The 18,821-nt window shown below is 42.8% G+C and overlaps 2 protein-coding genes across 10 annotated transcripts in view; one reads left to right on the forward strand and one right to left on the reverse strand.

Annotated features, from left to right (window-relative positions):
- Nucleotides 1–18,796, reverse strand: part of LOC117654378 (pickpocket protein 28-like) — a 25,981-nt gene extending 7,185 nt beyond the window's left edge. Inside the window, exons 1-2 of the mRNA XM_034400981.1 lie at nt 18,771–18,796; nt 16,881–17,249 (exon numbers count right to left, since the gene is read on the reverse strand). Of these exons, the coding sequence (XP_034256872.1) occupies nt 16,881–17,249; nt 18,771–18,796 (395 nt within the window). The remainder of the gene's footprint in view (nt 1–16,880; nt 17,250–18,770) is intronic.
- LOC117653047 (gastrula zinc finger protein XlCGF8.2DB-like) lies at nt 8,109–15,698 on the forward strand. Of its 9 annotated transcripts, none has more exons than XM_034398419.1 (4): nt 8,109–8,125; nt 9,050–9,158; nt 13,668–13,732; nt 13,806–15,698. In XM_034398419.1, exon 4 carries the CDS (start codon nt 13,844–13,846, stop codon nt 14,606–14,608), a length of 765 nt encoding a protein of 254 aa, XP_034254310.1. In that variant the 5' UTR covers nt 8,109–8,125; nt 9,050–9,158; nt 13,668–13,732; nt 13,806–13,843; the 3' UTR covers nt 14,609–15,698. The 9 variants fall into 9 exon arrangements, with proteins under 9 accessions (XP_034254310.1, XP_034254302.1, XP_034254293.1 ...); XM_034398411.1 differs by lacking the exon at nt 8,109–8,125 and adding an exon at nt 8,240–8,265; XM_034398402.1 differs by lacking the exon at nt 8,109–8,125 and adding an exon at nt 8,519–8,669.
- Nucleotides 18,797–18,821: the final 25 nt, after the last annotated feature.

Consider the following 18,821-nt stretch of genomic DNA (forward strand, 5'->3'; position numbering starts at 1 on the left):
CTTTCAAGTTATCCGAACAGCTCTTGTGCTTACGTCTGAAACAGCGCACTCCTGAGTGGTTACGTTTCAAACAGCTCCAGGCTTACGTTCGTCTAACCCTCTCAAACTGTCAACTGATCAGCACAAATACTAGGCTTACGATCAGTCAACCCAATTGCTCAGAGAAGTGTAGGACTGCACAGACTGGTAGTGGCTTACGCTCCTCAAGGAAGCAGCACGACTATCCAGCCAGGCAATACCTCCTTACACCTCCTATAGACTACTCAATCACACAAATCGCTCGTCACACTCTCGTCCTCCTTCAAAAACGTAGGGAAAACCCACGCAATATCGCCAGTTTAACCGCTGTCACCACTTGTAGTGTAGGGCACTAATAGTGATGAGGAACGGATAAGTGACGAGAGAGAGTAGGGATTCACTGGTTTATTAGGGAGGTGCGCACAGACCGAGACCAGGCTACAGACTGTTGACCGGCGCTGAGGCGCGATCCAATTTATAGTCTGGGCAACAGTGACACCTTGCTTGGTGGGTGAGTTCAGAAAGAGGAGTATTGTAGGGCCTTGGCCAGGAGTGAGGGAAGCAAGCCAGAGAGGGGAAGAAGACAAGAAATAAAAATACTGACTGACACTTGTTTAACTCCTTTTAAAACCGTCAAATCTCTACAAAATGAACAATTGTCATATTTTCGACAAACTTTACTCAAAAATTTAGGAATAAATTCGTAATTTTACGATGAAATCTTAATGTTACTGACGAAAGATCGTAGTTTTACTGATAAACTCGTTATCTTACGACTATTCTCGTTTTATCACGCGTAAACTTGTTTTGATACAAATCAAGCTTACTTTTTATGAATAGTTGCCTGTTAAATCTGAACCACGACCTGCACTGTTTTTTTACAAAGTAAATTGTAAATTGACAAACTGTTCATCATTTTACAATCTTAAATTTACAGGTGAAATCGTTAATTTACAAGTATGATTGTAAAAGGAAGTCTGAAAAAATGTGTTGTCGTCCGTTGTTTCCTTACTATATAGAAAGAAAAAAATGCCTGAAACGACCAAAATTTGAGGATTAAGTTTGTAAGTTTAAGAATGTTTTCGTAAATTGACGAAAAAAAGATGGACGATCATATCGTTTTTGAAATTTACGAGCAGTTCGTGCTCTGCAAACTCAACAGTGTACTCAGTACACTCTAGTTAAAGTGTGCTCATGAGTACACTCTAACTAGCGTGTACTCGGATGAGTACACTCTAACTAGCGTGTACTCGGATGAGTACACTCTAACTAGCGTGTACTCGGATGAGTACACTCTAACTAGCGTGTACTCGGATGAGTACACTCTAACTAGAGTGTACTCACAAGGGAAGTGCCCCAGGTGTTACATCCAGATTTTGATCATATTTTAGGGATCTCTTCTACTATACAATAGACTAATTTTCCGCATAAAAGTTTTTGCTGAGATATATTACAACGGGTTTTAAACCTAGGTCCAAATTTTCAAAATCACTCAAAAAAAATTTTTTTACCAAAAAGTTTCTAAATGGCCTGAAACGTCCAAAAATATGATTTTTTTCGATTTTGGAGCAAAAAAATTTTTTGTCCTCACTTAAGTCCAAAAACTTAAAAAAAAGTTCAAAATCACATTTTTGACCAAAAAGTCTCCAAATGGTCTAAAACGTCCAAAAATATGATTGTTTTCGATTTTGGAGCAAAAATTTTTTTGTCCTCACTAAAGTCTAAAAATTTTTAAAAAAATTACATTTTTGACCAAATAGTCTCCAAGATCCGCAACGTTAAAAATATGATTTTATTCGCGTTTGGAGAATCTTTTTGTTCTGACGTTAGTCATTCGTGAAAAAACTTGAAAGCCAGATAACAAGATTTTGACAAAATAGTTGAGGTATGGTACGCAATGTTCAACTACGTCATTTTTTTTTGTCGGTTAGGTCCGTCGTCTAGAGTTGATTTTCAATAATATTCTGAGTAATTGAAAGTATAAAAAGTTGCTTGAAAACATGAAATTTAGAGCCCAATACCTTCCTCCAAATCCAGTCGAAGAGGTTTTTTCAGCCTATTTAAGGAATATCTTAAAAAATTCTCATACGCACAGTATTTCAACGTAAACTGATGTTCTAGACATGTTTCACTTCTTTGGCACACATGCAATAAAGCGTGGCATCACCAAGACATGAGACCCAACAAATTTATTTTGGCACCGCCTACCAGAAAAAAAGACACTAAAATATCAGGATTCTGACCATTTTCTTGAAATTTTAGTGACATGCTGTGTTGAAAACACAGCTTATGATTTTGCAATGGTCCCAGTATGTTACTAATGCCACGGTTTATCAATTATGAACCAAAAAAGTGAAAAATGCCCAGAACATCAGTTTACGTTTAAAAACCTTTGCGTAGGAGAATTTTTCAAGATACGACTGGAAATAGCAGAAAATTCCTCTTCGACTGGATTTGGGGCTAGGTATTCCCCGCCAAACTTCATATTTTACTATTTACTATAAAATACTTTAAATTTACAATGAACATACAAAGTGGGACTCAATTTGAAGAAAGTAAGATTTTCAGTAGAACCTCCCCTTAAGTGAGGACAAAAAATTTTTTTGCTCCAAAATCGAAAAAAAATCATATTTTTGGACGTTTCAGGCCATTTAGAAACTTTTTGGTAAAAAAATATTTTTTGAGTGATTTTGAAAATTTGGACCTAGGTTTAAAACCCGTTGTAATATATCTCAGCAAAAACTTTTATGCGGAAAATTAGACTCTTGTATAGTAGAAGAGATCCCCAAAATATGATCAAAATCTGGATGAACACCTGGGGCACTTCCCTTGTCAGATGAGTACACACCTAACAAGGGAACGTTCTCAGGTGTCAGGAGCCGATTGCTCCCATACTTCGGGATCTTAAAGACCACCTCAAAGAAGAATTTTCGCCACCCACAGTTAATGCTGAAAGTCACTACAACGCATTAAAATGGAAGTTGAAAACTAACCAATTTCCATAAAATTGACCAAAAACTGATTTTGACCAAAAAGTTTCCAAATGGTCTGAAACGCCCAAAAATACCGTTTTTTTCTATTTTGGACGAAAATTTTTTTCTCTCTCTCAGATATTGAAGAATTTTTTTTTTACAATTTGGACCAAAAACTTATTTTGACCAGAAAGTTTCCAAATGGTCTGAAACTCCCAAATATACAGTTTTATTAAATTGTGGCCGATTACAGCGGTTGCTTTGTAAACTTCGAATTTCATAAAAATGGGGCAAAGCTACATCTTTAATACTTAGTTTTATGTGTCTGTCCTACCTTAGTGTCAACGACTGTTTTGCGATTAATTTTCTTTCATGTGACATGAGAGTTGGACTTGGCGAATGGCTGCATAGCTCGCCGGTTTATTACAATTGAAATGCAAAGCTTTCCACTGAGCCCCTGTATCTTCCTAACCGTACATACGACACGACTAGGGGCCGTTCAAATGTGACGTCACGCTTTTTAGGCTCATTTTTTGACCCCTCCCCCCCCCTATAGTCACAAATGGTCACTATACCTCCCATCCCCGTGACGTCACATTGTCCAAATCATTATTCTTGGCAACGGGAATAGATACGCGACTACATCGTCTTAATTAGGTGCCTAAATTGGAATTTTCTAACAATTTGATTGCATTTTGGAAAATCCGGTCGAATCTGGTCTAACGCTAACTTGTTCGGAAAAATCTGAGGAAAGTGCAGTTAAAATACCCAAGCCAGTGACAGTTTAAGCTGAAGTAGGCGGGGATTGCTCATTTCAGTTTTTTTAGTGGCTCACTCCATTCATATTTGGCAATTTTACACTACTTAAAAGTGTGATGTCACAATGCCTTAATCCCCCTCTCCCCCATGTCACATTTGGTCACGATTTCTCTAGTGTGACGTCATTTTCGAACGGCCCCCTACTTGCCCTTCATATGCATGTATGTGATCGCATGTAATGTTGTGGAGGAAGATTTAAGATTCACTGTCGCGTAATAAAGTATGTCCCGAGTTGCCTATAAAAGCTAATCGGTCAAAAATTTAAAAATAGAAGCTTTCTAAATGGCTCTACTAGTTCCACCCACTATTCCTGAAATCGAACTACATATGAGTGCAAAAACATGACTTCAAATTATGTATGAATAACCACCCCTACCTTACCTTTACATCTAAACCCTTACGAATTGCTCATATAATCATATTAGCACTTTAGAAAGAGACAGTGATCGATTTTGAGGCCAAAATCAGAACGAAAAGTCGTTTTTTCCAGGGGTGTCCGAAATTACCTCAAAACACGGGGTAATTTCGGACACTGCTTGGACCCTCCACTGTAAAAACGGTGAGGGGCAGATATTTGAAATTAGCGCCAAAACGAAGCTAAAGGTGGGTAGAAGATAAATTTTAACCCTCAAGTCCATGACAGTACTACAACTTTCACAATCTCAACAAGCTAGGGCCCGCCCTTCCGTCGAACCGAGTTGCCAGCTCCGCTTCGCTGTGCCGGCTTGTCTCGTCGCCCCGATTCCAAAAATACCCCTATGTGCCCTGCTAGCACCAAAAATGGCGGAAATCCCCCTCCCGCTCATGTAAACCATGATGCACCTGCAGCAGCCCTTGTGCGACCCGGACGGGATTTGCACCACCGGATTATTTGTTTGGACGGTACTCCTGAAGTACCCTCCAAATCTGGTTACTCTAGCTCAACTCCTTCCTTGTACACAGACGCCAACAACGACGACGACAACAACAACAACACACAGACACAAAGGCAAATGCATAGGCTCCCCCCCCCCTATTTTTTGAATAGAAGGGCGGGCCAAAAAAACCTTTCAAAAGAGTCCGAAGTTACCCCGTTTCACGGTAACATTACCTGCTGTACCCACTGAAACGTTTGTTTCAATGTGAGAATTTATTTGGCCTTTTTGTGTTACCGTTATTTGGGGTGACATCGGAATCTTGGGGTGACTTCGGCAGGTATTGACCTTAACTCCGTTGGGAAAAAAATTCTTCCAAGGTTCAAACAATGACATTTTTCGGCGTTTTTAACCATTTGACAGCTTAACTTGTGAAGTTCGCAATTTTACATTTTTTTTAATTTCTCAGAGGGCAAAACAATAAATTTCTTCCAAAATCGAAAACAATGATAATTTTGGACGTTTTGGGCCATTTGGAAACTTTTCAGTCAAAATCGTAAGAAATAAAATCAATTTCTTTTTCAATTTCTGAGAGAGGAAAAAAATTTATGTCCAAAATCGAAAAAAAACGGTATTTATGGGCGTTTCAGACTATTTGGGAACTTTTTGGTCAAAATCAGTTTTTGGTCAATTTTATGGAAATTGGTCAATTTTCAACTTCCATTTTAATGCGTTGTAGTGACTTTCAGCACGAACTGTGGGTGGCGAAAATTCTTTTTTGAAGTGGTCTTTAAGATCCCGAAGTATGGGAGCAATCGGCTCCTGACACCTGAGAACGTTCCCTTGTGAGTACACTGTTGAGTTTGCAGAGTGGTACAGATTTAACAGACAATTAATCGCAATTACACAAAATAATCCCGAACAGTGAAGAAATCGACGCAAGCATACGAACGTCGTGCTTCTTTGTAGTAGAAAAGTTTCTGTTTCCTCATCTTACGGTCCGAATTCGAGGAAAAGATTGGTATCGCGGATAAATGCTGGTAAATTCGCACAGTACAAGTTCAAATGCATGCTTAGTTCACAGCCGGGGGAGTGTACTGACTTAGAAGCACACAAACAAAATTGGCAAGCCGTTTTGTATGCTTAAAAAAAGGCAAGCATGGCCTCCCCAGCTTGCCAAAATTAGGCATTGCAGGCGGCCGAAGCGCTAAAAGTTGTTGAGCTGATAAAGATTTCCCGTCAAGGCTTGCCAATGCAGTGGCAAGAATATGATCCAGTTGAATCTAGTGCTTCAGTACCACCCCGCTGACCCTACCCCAAACAACACGGGCAGCGCGGGTGAGGACGCCAGGAACACAGTGAAGACCGGTGGAGGCGGCCAAAACGAGGGACGCGTATTGAGCTCCAGAGTCGCTGAAAGGGACTCAGACCGAACGTGTGACCCCACCAATGAATTCTGGTTGTATTACGATAATCAAACGGTGGATACAAGGTTTGGGGCTCCACACACCCTCGCTACTACCGAGTATCCAGACGACTGCCTCGAGTCAGTCGTCTGTGTCCGGCTGGAGGGCTCCCGCGGGTCGCCAAGGGCCCGGCGGAGCGCCGCTCCGCTATTGCTACTACCTCATCACTCATCATCGCGCCGCGGGCCTCGCGCTCCAGATAGCCGTGAGCGGGCTGGATGACAGAAGCGGCGCGAGATTCAAATTGCCCCCCGCAACAACTCCGGGTGAGGAATCCAACAGTGGGGTCGGTCACACATCGCAATATGTCGCGTTACAATATTCAATGCATTTCTTGTGTACGTTTATTGACGTTTGAAGAGATTGCAATAAAATTTGAAACTGACGATTAAATAATTCTGCGTGATATTAAATCCAGGAAGTGAAAGAGGGAAATACCTTGTCTTATCACCAAATAAGTTTTCATATTCTTATCGAGCTTCAGAGTAAGGGAAGGTGGGGTACAATGGGACGCTTTTTTTGTTTTTGGCCTAGATCCGAGACCGTTGGAGCTACACTGTTAAAAATGATGATCGCCAATTTACGACATATTTTGTTACGACTGAAGTCGTAAATATACGACTTGAATCGTAAATGTACGACATATTTGTCGCTAATTTTGATAGCGACACGTTTCGTTTTAAAACGAATTAAGTCGTAAATTTACGACTTAATCGTAAGTCTACGAACAATCGTAAATTGTCTTTCGAATATGTCGTTCAGTTATGACTTCAGTCGTACATTTACGACTCTTGTCGTAAATGTGTGTTATGAATCGTAAATGAACGACACAAATCGTAAATAAGTGACTAAATTGTAACTTTTCACCAACTTTTCGGGGATTTCAGTTGTCAAAATATGTAATTGTGATTACGACATTGTCGCAGAGAAATGATTTTTTAGTCGTTCAGTTACGACGAAGTAGTTTAAGAACGATTTCCGTCGCTATGAAAATTAGCGACTTTTTTGTCGCTAATTTACGACAGAATTTCTAACAGTGTAGAATGCCGCCCGATAGCTCAAAATGTTCTTTGTTTATTTGTCTATAACTTTTATTTGACCATAAAATTGATTATACGGCATTTTTGGTCTGTGGAGACATTTTGCCGAAAAGTGTCACCTGTCCCATTGTGCCCCGGGCTGGGGCACAATAGGACAGCCTTGGGGCACATTGAGACACACCCTTTTATGAGCTAAAAATAAAGCGAAGGAGCATTCAAAAAATTGTGGGCAATAGGTTTTGATCTATTTTCGTCACAAACTATTTTGAAAAAGGACTTACGTTCCTGGTTGCCTTAAAAAAAAAAATCCGGAGTATGATGTGTAACAAATGAAGAAAATGCAGTGTTAAATACAGTAAAAAGCGCAAATGAAATGTTTGATGCAAAAATTCTTGTGAATAACATAATTAACGTATGGTTTGGCTTCATTTAGACATAAACTACAACTAAAACTTGAAAGCCCTTTGATTAACACGTCCCATTGTGCCCCAAACGAGGGTGTCCCATTGTGCCCCGAACGACACGCTGGACTGGACACGCTCTAGCTCTTCAACCCCAAAAGCCAGAGCGCCCAGACAAGTCTCACTGAACCTCAAAAGACCAACGAACACACTGGTGAACTCGCTACGAACGTGCGACAAATACTTTAAATGCTAGAGGAAAAACAAAATTCTCCGGTCTTGCTAGTTTTACCTCGTTTTTCTTACATTCGCACTTTGCTTCGACCTGCCGAAAGAACGCTCAGTCGAATAAAGTTCCCGCTTGTGAAACTAACATGGCAACTGCTGGCCTATGATCGAGCGTAACCCGCAGATCCTACGAACACCGCAAGGTGGCTAATTTGACAGTGTCCCATTGTGCCCCGTGTCCCATTGTACCCCACCCTCCCTTAGTTTCCATCAATATTCCAAATTATTGGACTCAACGCCTGACAGTTATCCACGTGGAAAAAGCATGTAAGCCCATTAACGGTTCAAATTTCATCGCATACTAGAGATGGCTCAACTAAGGTCCACATGCCTCCCTCAAGCCCACATCAACTAAAAACTTAATTTTAAAAAAAATTAAAGAAAAAATACACTAGTACAAGTACATAGTAAGTAACACTTTACCCAGATCATGGGTGCACCAGTTTGCCTCCAAATTCCGCTTGGTTTTGAGAATAGATGTTGAATTGACTCTTTTTCTTTATTTTTTTACGGGAAGTGAAGAGTTGTTGAGACGCACTACGGAGGAGTGATCTCATGATGCTTGGCTTACAAGACTTTGTCACTGAGAGCATATATTTCAAAGATATTTCCCGTCAAACAGTTTGTTGTTTCTCATGAAAATAGCCATAATGGAGATACCTCCTTCCGCTTTAGATCATAAATTATGAAATATGTGAAGTGTTTCAAAAGCACATCAATCTGTAAATGGGCACGGGGCACTTGATGAACAATACATAACTGCCCGGTTACGCCAGGGCGTGATGGAGACGTTCCTTTCGCTTGCCTAAAGGTGAGTTGAACTTTGAAACTCAAATCCCCATTTTACTATGTCGTAGGTTCGGATGGAAATTGAAAAACAATTCACCTTCAAAGAACTGGCCCCGTCACTGTTTGTAAATAATACAAATAAAAATAGTTTCAAATCTTTCTTGAAAAGTTCGTGGTCTCGGAACTACATGTAAACATTTCATAGCATCGCGTGAAAGATTTACTTTAAAAAAGGGGTGCACTGTACGCTAGGTCTCACAAGTCCTGGTCCACTTAGCTTCTGAGTCGCCACTCTCACTTCCCTCGAGGTGACTTCGGTGCTCGGCTTGGAAGCGGCCTTGCCTGACTGCTTGCGAGTGCCCCTGGCGGACATGGATAAAAGTTTCCTCGCCCGGATTACAGCCGCTGAACTCTTGGACGCTTCGACAGAAGATTTGAGATTCGTGTCGTTACGGAGGACGTCGGATCGGCAACCAACTTGCTCTAACGCAGTCGACTGGCGAACCTCAAGGTGAGTGCACGGTGTACGGCAGACGAGACGGTGACGGTAGGGACACTGGGTACTGGGTAAGTTGAGTTGCGTTCACCTCACCTGGGTTTTCCAGCGAGTGGGCTTGTGGGTCGGCCCACTGCTCGGATCTTAAATTGTCCCCCGGCCTCGGCCCGCGTGGAGTACAGCGCTTCTAGCGGCGCATTGGGAAGTACGAAATAGGGTACTTTCGTAGATCCTGAAACCGGAAGCAAGCAGACCAGCAGACGCCAAATTGGCCGGAAACTAACCTCTCTTCGGATCTAAAACTTTAGCCGAGCTGTAAACATATTGCTCGCGAAACACACATGCACTGCAAACAAGTATTAAACGACTGTTTATGTTCAAGTGTGGCCGATACGTTTGACTAACGTCTCTTTCCCATGTCAAGTTTGGATCTACTTCCGACAACATGGCGTCTGTGTGCTTCCGGTTCAGGAATCCACGAAAGTACCTTATTGGCCACACCCGGACCGTGTTTAACTTGGAAATGGCGAGCATCGGCCAGTGTTGCTGAACGTGAGAAATTGTACTGCTGGACCAATCAAAGCGCGTCTTCGTCATGACGCCGCCAAGTCTGCATTTAAAATAGGGTATTTCAGAGAGGGTCGCACGGGCAGCCGCCATGTCGGCCGGAAACGCGTGTTCTACGAGTTCATATCTCGGCGTAACGGTCCCAATGATGAAGTTATTTGTGAAGTTAGGTTAATTTCATCAAAGTTTAGTGGTGAAATGCCTTAGCTCCCTAAGACGCGTTGAAAAGTGTGCAGATGGCTCCTCTTGGCTTCCGGTCCGGGCTTCCTCTGTATAATTCCTGAAGCGACATTTGTGTTGAGGGTAATCTCGAGGAGCGCTTTGGATGATCTGACAAGTTGCTCGTGTCTCGCCATCTCTTAGCGAAACACGGCTGAGGCTTCACTCGGCTACTTGGTGGAGGACTGGCTGTCCCGCCGTCACCGTCGCTCTGCGAACACCGTGGGTCGGTGAAACAGCACCGCCGCCTGGCCAACACGTAGGTTGAATGATCAAATTAATTCTATTGGTCGCTGAAGCCACTCTCATTCCAGGAACGTGACATCACATGTGTCTCAACGTCACGGTCCGAGGGGTCGCCAACTTGCATATTACTGCGTACACCGGCGGGATATTACTTGTATATTACCGCTAAAAGCCCATAAATATTACCAAAAGGACTACTTACACTGAAACTCGAAGGGTGAGACATCTGACCGATTTGCGGTGATACAAAAAGTATGACCGAAAAACGATCATACACAAATGTATGACCAAAAAACGGTCAAACTTACTCTGCAAACTCAACAGTGTACTCAGTACACTCAAGTTAAAGTGTGCTCATGAGTACACTCTAACTAGCGTGTACTCGGATGAGTACACTCTAACTAGCGTGTACTCGGATGAGTACACTCTAACTAGCGTGTACTCGGATGAGTAACTAGAGTGTACTCAGATGAGTACACAAGCACGCCTGGCAATTTATGCAGCGGAAAGTGTGTACTCATCTGAGTACACGCTAGTTAGAGTGTACTCATCCGAGTACACGCTACTTAGAGTGTACTCATGAGCACACTCTAACCAGAGTGTACTGAGTACACTGTTGAGTTTGCAGAGTAAATGTATGACCAAAAAAAAGGTCAGACATCAGCGAGACAGGCTATTGTTAAGCTTGGGGATATATCAGCCTTTACCCGTGATACGCTATAAAGTATGACCAGTTTTCGGTCATACATCGAAGTATGACCTTTTTTCGGTCTTACATTTCAGTATGACCCTTTTTCGGTCGCACATTTCCGTAAGACCGTTTAAGGGGTCATAAGTCTGACCTTTCTATTTTCAGTGATGGGAACTTTCTACGTAAGACATTTAGAGTGTAGTAATCGGTGTCGCGTCTCAGTGAACGCTCCCCAAATCTTCACTGGTAAAACTTACGCGTAGTATTACCCTTTGTCTTCAAGCGTAATCAGGTTACTCTTGAAATCAAGCGTAACAGGCTCATCCGCCAATCTAATTATCTAAATGCGGGGGAATTTCCGGAGTACGGTTCGTTCGCAGCGTAACCACTGAAAATAGAAAGGTCAGACTTTTGACCCCTTTAACGGTCTTACTGAAATGTACGGCCGAAAAAGGGTCATACTGAAATGTAAGACCGAAAAAAGGTCATACTTCGATGTATGACAAAAAAACGGTCATACTTTATAGTGTATCACGGGTAATGGCTGATATATCCCCAAGCTGAACAATAGCCAGTCTCGCTGATGTCTGACCTTTTTTTGGTCATACATTTAAGGGGGTAGGGTAAGGTTACAAAACATGGATCACTTTTTAAATAATCTTCTCTAGATCAAAATTAAGTATGGGTTGACTACTATTTTTGAATCTAATATTGATGTTTACCTTACTGGTCATATGGCTACCAAAAATGGTACCTCTAACTCGAATACTTTGGAAGTTGTGAGGACACGAAAATATGGCTATTTTTGCTAAGGTTAGGTTAGGGTGGTCCAATCATGGATCACCCCACCAGCGTACGGACACAAAGCAAGGTATGCATTCAGTAGTTCCAAAATATCAAAGTAGTCTGTCCAAAGTGCAAGATGAAAATTTTTGAAGTGACTGCGGTGATTGCTTGGCCCAGAATCAGGGATGCAAAAATCACCTTTTTGAACGTCATTTTTCCATCGATTTTCGGGGGCCTGTTTTAGGTGGCTTTCTAAACGCAACCCTGCAGAGTAGAGAGACGCAGTTACAAACTTGTCAGATTCACATCGAACAGTCAAAGGGTCAGTCTAAGCAAGGAAACTCTACAAATCAAAGAGTGTACATAGTATGCTCTAACTGGAGCATGCCTGCAAGCACGCTCTAACTAGCGCATGCCTGCCAAGCATGCACTAACTAGTGCATACATGCCATGTACACGCTTCCTGATGCAGAAAACTCCCTATCCCTTATGGAGTAAACGTCTGCTTCAGTTAGCGTGTACATGGCATGTATGCACTAGTTAGTGCATGCTTGGCAGGCATGCGCTAGTTAGAGCGTGCTTGCAAGCATGCTCCAGTTAGAGCGTACCATGTACACTCTTTGATTTGAAGAGAAGACAGAAATTTAGAATCTGGTCACCTGGTCTTTAGTTATAGACCCCCAAACAGAAATGATCCATGTTTGGTACCCCGATCCATGTTCGGCACTTAACCCTAGTACACTTCGCAAGGTTTAAAAAATTGCGTGTTTAGGAAAATTATTTGCGGGTAGAGGAGGTGAGGTACGCCAAAACTGACTATGGGACCTTATTTAACTCTCATTTTGGACCAAAATCACATGTATGGAGCGCAGTTGGAGGCAGCAATTACGACTTTCACGATTTTTTTACAAACCAGTGCAAAAATAACACGGTTTGCGTGATACAGACCGCAATTTTCATCCCATTTGGACGAGATTTCGCACAGACAATCTTGAGACCCGTCATTCTGGTGTGAACTAGGATAATTGCGATCAATTTTGTTTAACTATAGTTGAACTGAAGTTTTTTAAAAGAAAATGGGCTAGAAAAATGCTCTTTTCAGAATTTGTCATTTTGCCGTGTTGTTTGAGGTACTAATAATTATTCCAAAAAATTTTCCCTAGTTCACACCAGAATGACATGTATTTAGATGGTCCACACCAAATTTGGACCCTTTAGGTCCCACCGTTTGGTCCAAATCGCGCAAACCAACGACCTGTGTATTTTATGCAGTGGTTCAGCGAAATTCGACGAACTCGCAATAGCCTGCTCAAGACACCTATCAAAATTTGTGATTTTGATCGTTAGTTACAGTATGAAAAGATCCCATGATCAGTTTTTACGTCCTGTATGTCATGCGTCCACAGGAGTTTTTGCCAAACACAGTATTTTTTGACCTTGCGTAGTGTACTACCCCCTTAAGTAAGACCGTTTTTCGGTCATACATTTATGTAAGACCGTTTTTCGGTCATACATTTGTGTAAGACCGTTTTTCGGTCATTTTTTTTGTATCACCGAAAATCGGTCAGATGTTTCACCCTTCGAATTTCAGTGACGTCTTCAGCGTTACTTCATGCTTGACTCAAGCATAGAGTTACGCTTTAGTTTGACCAGTGTTTCTTCCACTTAAGTTTATATATCGACGGTGGAAAGTAACCACAAATTATTCCCGGTTCAAAAGTGAACTTCTTGTTTACAAAAATTGACACTTCACAAATCCGTTTCGAAACCATTAGCACCAAAATCCTTTTGCATGTTCAATAATTTAAATGCGAACTTGACACGAAGAGTAATTTCATTGAGTTGCGACAAAAAGTGTAGACTGTTAGGCTCTCGAGTGTGCAACTATGATACTATTTAAAACGTTACTATATGAAGTTGAAACACTTGCCTTAAGTGCAAAAAGACTTTCCTTACTTTTCTTTTCATACATTCTCAAGCGCATGTTGTCTGACGCATAGTGTTCCTCGTTGCAGATTCTGATCCTGTCGAGCAGTTGCATCCCCTGTGCCAGAGGCCTCAACTGCCCAGTGCACTGCAGGTTTGTACCGCCGTGCTTACTCGTGCAGTGCTTCCACTGACTCGACGTGCGACTCATAAGCCTCTTGTTCCAGGTCAAGGGAAGCCTCGCCGTTCAGAGCCACTCTTCACCATGGCCAAGAAATGCGCTGTTTGCGCCAAAATGTGCCCGAGTTTATCGTCTCTCACTACGCACCTTAGCTCGCACACTGGGGAGAAGCCCTTCAAGTGTGCGCTGTGCAGCAAGAGCTTCAGTCTGAAGTGCAACCTTCGGAGCCATGTTCGGACCCACACCGGGGAGAAGCCTTTCCAGTGTACGCTGTGCAGCAAGAGCTTCAGTCTGAAGGGCAGCCTTCGGAGCCATGTTCGAACACACACTGGTGAGAAGCCGTTTAAATGCTCCGTGTGCTATGCGAATTTTAGGCAGGAAGCCCACCTTCGGAACCATCTTCATATCCACACTGGGGAGAAGCCTTTTGAATGCTCCGTCTGCTGTGTGAAGTTTAGTCAAGAAGCCACCCTTCGGAACCATCTTCGAACCCACACCGGGGATAAGCCTTTTGAATGCTCCGTCTGCAATGCGACGTTTAGACATGAAGCCTCCCTTCGGTACCATCTTCGAACCCACACCACCGAGAAGCCGTTTGAGTGCTCCGTCTGCAAAAGGAAGTACAGTAATGAACCCAACCTTCGTCGCCATCTGCGAACCCACACTGGTGAGAAGCCTTATAAATGCTCCGTCTGCAACGTGAAGTTCAGTCGTGAAGACCACCTTCGGAGCCATCTTCGAACCCACACCGGGGAGAAGCCTTTTGAGTGCTCCGTCTGCAATGCGAAATTCAGTGCCAGTTGCAACCTTCGTCGTCATGTTCGCAACCACATTGTGGAGAAGGCTTAGTCCCAGGCTGGTATGGGTCATGCGAGTTTTTTCCATTTTCAGAGGTAGTGATATGCTTCAGTTTGTTGAATTAATTGTTCTCATGTGTTTACGTATGGACCATTGGTTTTTTTTTAATGAAGGATGTTATTCTTGACAATTATTCAATCCCCAGAGGATGGGCTTGCAGCCGAATTAAGCCTTGGCAAGTCACTGCATGTGGACTTGAATTGGGCAGTTGGCAGCCTCTGCAGTGAATATTGAGCACTCCATTAATTTGTGCAAAGTGGTCCGTTAAGTTTCATGAACTGACATCACATTGTCGCCTAAAGTCTCTTGAAACTAAGGCTGAATGAAACAGAGTTTTGGGCCCTTTTTTCTCGTTTGGAGCATGAGGTCGTGACAGAATAGTCCTGCTTCGTACTATGAAAGAACTAGATTAAGTGATTCTACATTTTTATATTTGATATGTGGTTAGTACTCTGCAAAAACTCTATCACAAAGGGGGTAGATACGTTAATGCTTCAGTCTTTTTATTGAGTTCTTCTACCTGTAATTTACCTCAGTTACTTTTTTCTCCCTAAATTCCAAATCAAGTCAAAAGTATTTTTCAATATTTAATTGAAGCACAGAACTCTGCTATATAACTTTTTGTTAGCAGTTTGCACTCGCTCTCTTAAACGACGGTAGGTTACCCGGAAATTGTTTGTGCTGCGGTGATTGCAACCAGGCTGAAATAGAGCCCCTCGCAGCACGCACGCGTGACAGCCGGATTTCGGCCTTACTGTGGTTTTGGATTTTTTCTTGTGAAAAAGTGCTCCATGTTTATCTACGTAATTTGACCGAAGTCACTGTTATTTTCATAGATCGAAATGTCTATTCATGTTTTTTGATAAAACCCACGTTTCTCAAAAGTAAAAACCCTTTCTTTGTCACATGTTTGTCGACCTTTAGGAGGCAGTGTCTTCTCAGCACTGGTTTTGATGTTTTTAGATTAAAGAGCTTGATTAAAATAATTTTGAGCATCATCATAAGACAGCTTGCTTTCTGTCTTTTCATACTTGTGCAACTTGCTAAAAGGTTCACGTCATTTCAAGATTGTAAATACTCCAACTCTAAAACGAACTGTATCAGGGAGCCTTAATAGTATTCCAAGTAGTCGTCAAAAATATATGTCAGTGGATACTGCAAACAAATTTGTTTACGGGTAAAACCCAAGCGTGGTATTACCATCTGCTTTCAAGCGTCAACACTTAATTCTTGAAATCAAGGGTAACATACTCATCCGCCCAGATTTCCCTCATCGAAATGCATAAGGGAAAATCTAGACCATAGTTGGTTAGGGTGTTTCACTTTTGCAAAAAGTTTCGAAATCTCATGATTGCCGGGTGAAAATTGATTTTTTATCCAAAAAAAAAAGTTAATGTGTTTCGGGGTTTTCCAAATTTCGCAAAATTAGAGGTCGCTCAACGCCTTTGAAAAATTTAGGCTGTTTTTACTGAAGTCCAAAATGCTGAAATCGACAATTATTGACCGATTTGGACCATTCTGGGCTCATTTGAAAGGTTTTGAGCTGTACTTTACGAATCTGCGGCCAGAAATTCGATTGGAGTCGTTTGTTAGGCTACAGAGCCACGTTTGTGTTTTTCAAGGCCCTAATTGCAACTTTGCGCGACTGTATCTTCGGCAGTTATAGGCCGATTTTCCCCCGTGATGTCTTAAAATGACCGTCAGAGTCTCCCCTTTCCAACGATGTGCTTGGATTGTCATTTGAAGCATTTGCCTAGTTTCTATGAGGCTCAAAGTACAAATATGCGACAAATTTTCATGTTTACCGTACACTTCTTAGACGAAAAGTGTACTGACGAGAGCCGATCTTCGCTTTCACCCCTATTTTCTTGCGCATGATGCTTTTACCACCTCAAAGCCGGCTGGTGCTGCTACATTGGCTCCAGGGGCATATTAATAGCGTTCAATGTTGAACTCTCATGTCTAGGTCAGTGCTTCTACACCTTCTACTTGCCACTAGATTTGCACGAAATGTGTCATCTTAAGGTGTATCCAGATGAATTCCTGTGCCACTCTGGTAAAACAAATGCATGAACATTACGCCCTTTAGGGCATAAATATTCCTTTACGCCCTTTAAGGGCGTAAATCGTCTTATGCCCTTGGAAAGGGCGCGAATGATAGTTAAGCAAATTTTAAGCCCTCCAAAAGGCTTAACCCTTTAGCGCAAAGGGGAAATCGTCAGCCCCATGCTATTTAACGCCTTTGTTTCACCAGTGCACTCACGTGTTTCTTGGGCAGATGGACACGGCGGGGAAGGGCACGTCGCGCGCGGGCGTGGAGGACGAGATGGAGAGGATGGGCGGCGACGAGTCCCAGCGCGCGTACACCTCGTAGATCTGCAGGCCGGACAGGCCGAAGCACAGCACCACGCACACCATCCACAGCACCCGCTCGAAGCGCGACTTGTCGTCGCCCACGAAGTAGGACACGCCGTGCAGCCCGCTGGTGGTGCAGTACGCGTCCCAGCACTGCTGCAGCGCCGAGCGCTTCGTCTTGGTCTTGAAGGGCGTGCGGCCGCGGCGCAGCGACTCGCGCGTCGAGTTGCGGGGCGGCCTGCTGGACGAGTCGAACACGGAGGGCCGCCGGTTGCCGCTGCCACAGCAAGCAGTTAAAAAGGCTATGGATCCGCTGGCCAGCAGACTACCGAATAGAGTACTCCAAAGAAGCTCTGGCGCGGAAGAAGAAGAACAAAAACGGAAGTAAGAAATTGCAGATACTGAAAAAACGCTCGCATGAGTCCCAGCGTATTTTCTCATAGAAACTGCAATTTCTTACTTCCGTTTTTGTTCTTCTTTCGGGTAGCTCTTGGGTTCATTGATATTTGCGTTTTTTGCGCGCTGGCACGAAATTCCGCATGCACTTTGATTTGAAACGCTCCAAATTTGTGCGCGAAAACACTGAGAATGAAAAAGTCAGACAATCCAATTTTGGGCGAGGTTTCTTTCTCACCCAAATTTGGCGAGGAATGTTTCCTTGCCCAATTTGGGCAGGAAAGTTCCTGCCCATTTTGCTCTAAACTGGTGTGCGAGAGCATCTCTGAGTCTTAAAGTAAACTAAGATGCACCAGCTGAGACTTACAGATGCATCCAGTAGATGCATGTAGGTTACTGCAATAGGATTAGGGGCGATTGTCCCATGAAAGCCCAGTTCAAGTTAATCACAGATGCATACTTGCTGGAAACATACTAAATGATACCGTAGTTGCATCAAAGAGTCTGCCGAAAGTAGACAATGACTTAAATATGCATCTGTATATGAAAACTATACCTATGTTAGGGATGTATGGGGATCTGCAATTTTAGTCCTTATTATGACCATGGGGAGGAAACTTTCTCACCCAATTTGGTCAGGAAAATTTCTCACCCAAATGGGAAATTCCTCCCGCTTTGATTTAACCTCCAATTTTGCCAAAATGCACGATCAGATTGAACTTTGTACGTTGCGTATACTCAAAAACTAATAAAGAAATGCAGCTGAGCGTTCCGCACAGTGTTCCACCCCACTGTCATCATGGTAAAAGTGCCGCCTGGAAATCAAAGGGGATGGATGTCTCGGTCTTCTCCCCGAGGGGGGGGTAAACACTTCAAGAAATCTGTATCAGACTAAGGTATTAGTGATTCGGGTATCCCTGTATTACTAAAATCAAAATTTGGCACATACCCGAAAGGAAAGTCTTCGGTACACGGTTGGACAGGGTTACGCGATGTTTGCCATTAAATGTTCAAGTACCGATAAATTGAGAATACTTTATAGAAAATGATTCGTATCGATTATATACAAAACAGAATATGTCAACATAGCACACGTCATAGGTTTGGACAGGAAGGACAGAAGGACAGAGGCGACGAAACCACTATTTGGAATCAGCCCGCCTGGTAGAAAAAAGTACGGAACGTGTCTGGTCAATTTTTTACCTGGACCGTCCGTACCTTTGCCAACCGCGGAAATTCTGTACATGTTTTCCGTACCTGATTACATGAGATCCTTACGGAGACCACAGACAACCAGTACGGAAGGACCGTACCTTTCCCGTATCCCATTTTCCGTACCAAACCTCGGAATTTTTTTTCAGTGGTGGCAAGTCGGGGGCGAAGACCGAAGTGAATGACTCACCTGTCCTCGGCGTCCTCGAGGGCCATGACGATGGGGAGCGACATGCCGCCT

Source organism: Thrips palmi, unplaced genomic scaffold, assembly GCF_012932325.1.
Source record: "Thrips palmi isolate BJ-2018 unplaced genomic scaffold, TpBJ-2018v1 HiC_scaffold_10, whole genome shotgun sequence".
Classification (NCBI taxonomy): Eukaryota; Metazoa; Arthropoda; class Insecta; order Thysanoptera; family Thripidae; genus Thrips; species Thrips palmi.

Excerpts from the sequence above, each read along its gene's own strand:
- LOC117653047 (XM_034398419.1), top strand. The coding sequence starts at position 13,844 with ATGGCCAAGAAATGCGCTGTTTGCGCCAAAATGTGCCCGAGTTTATCG.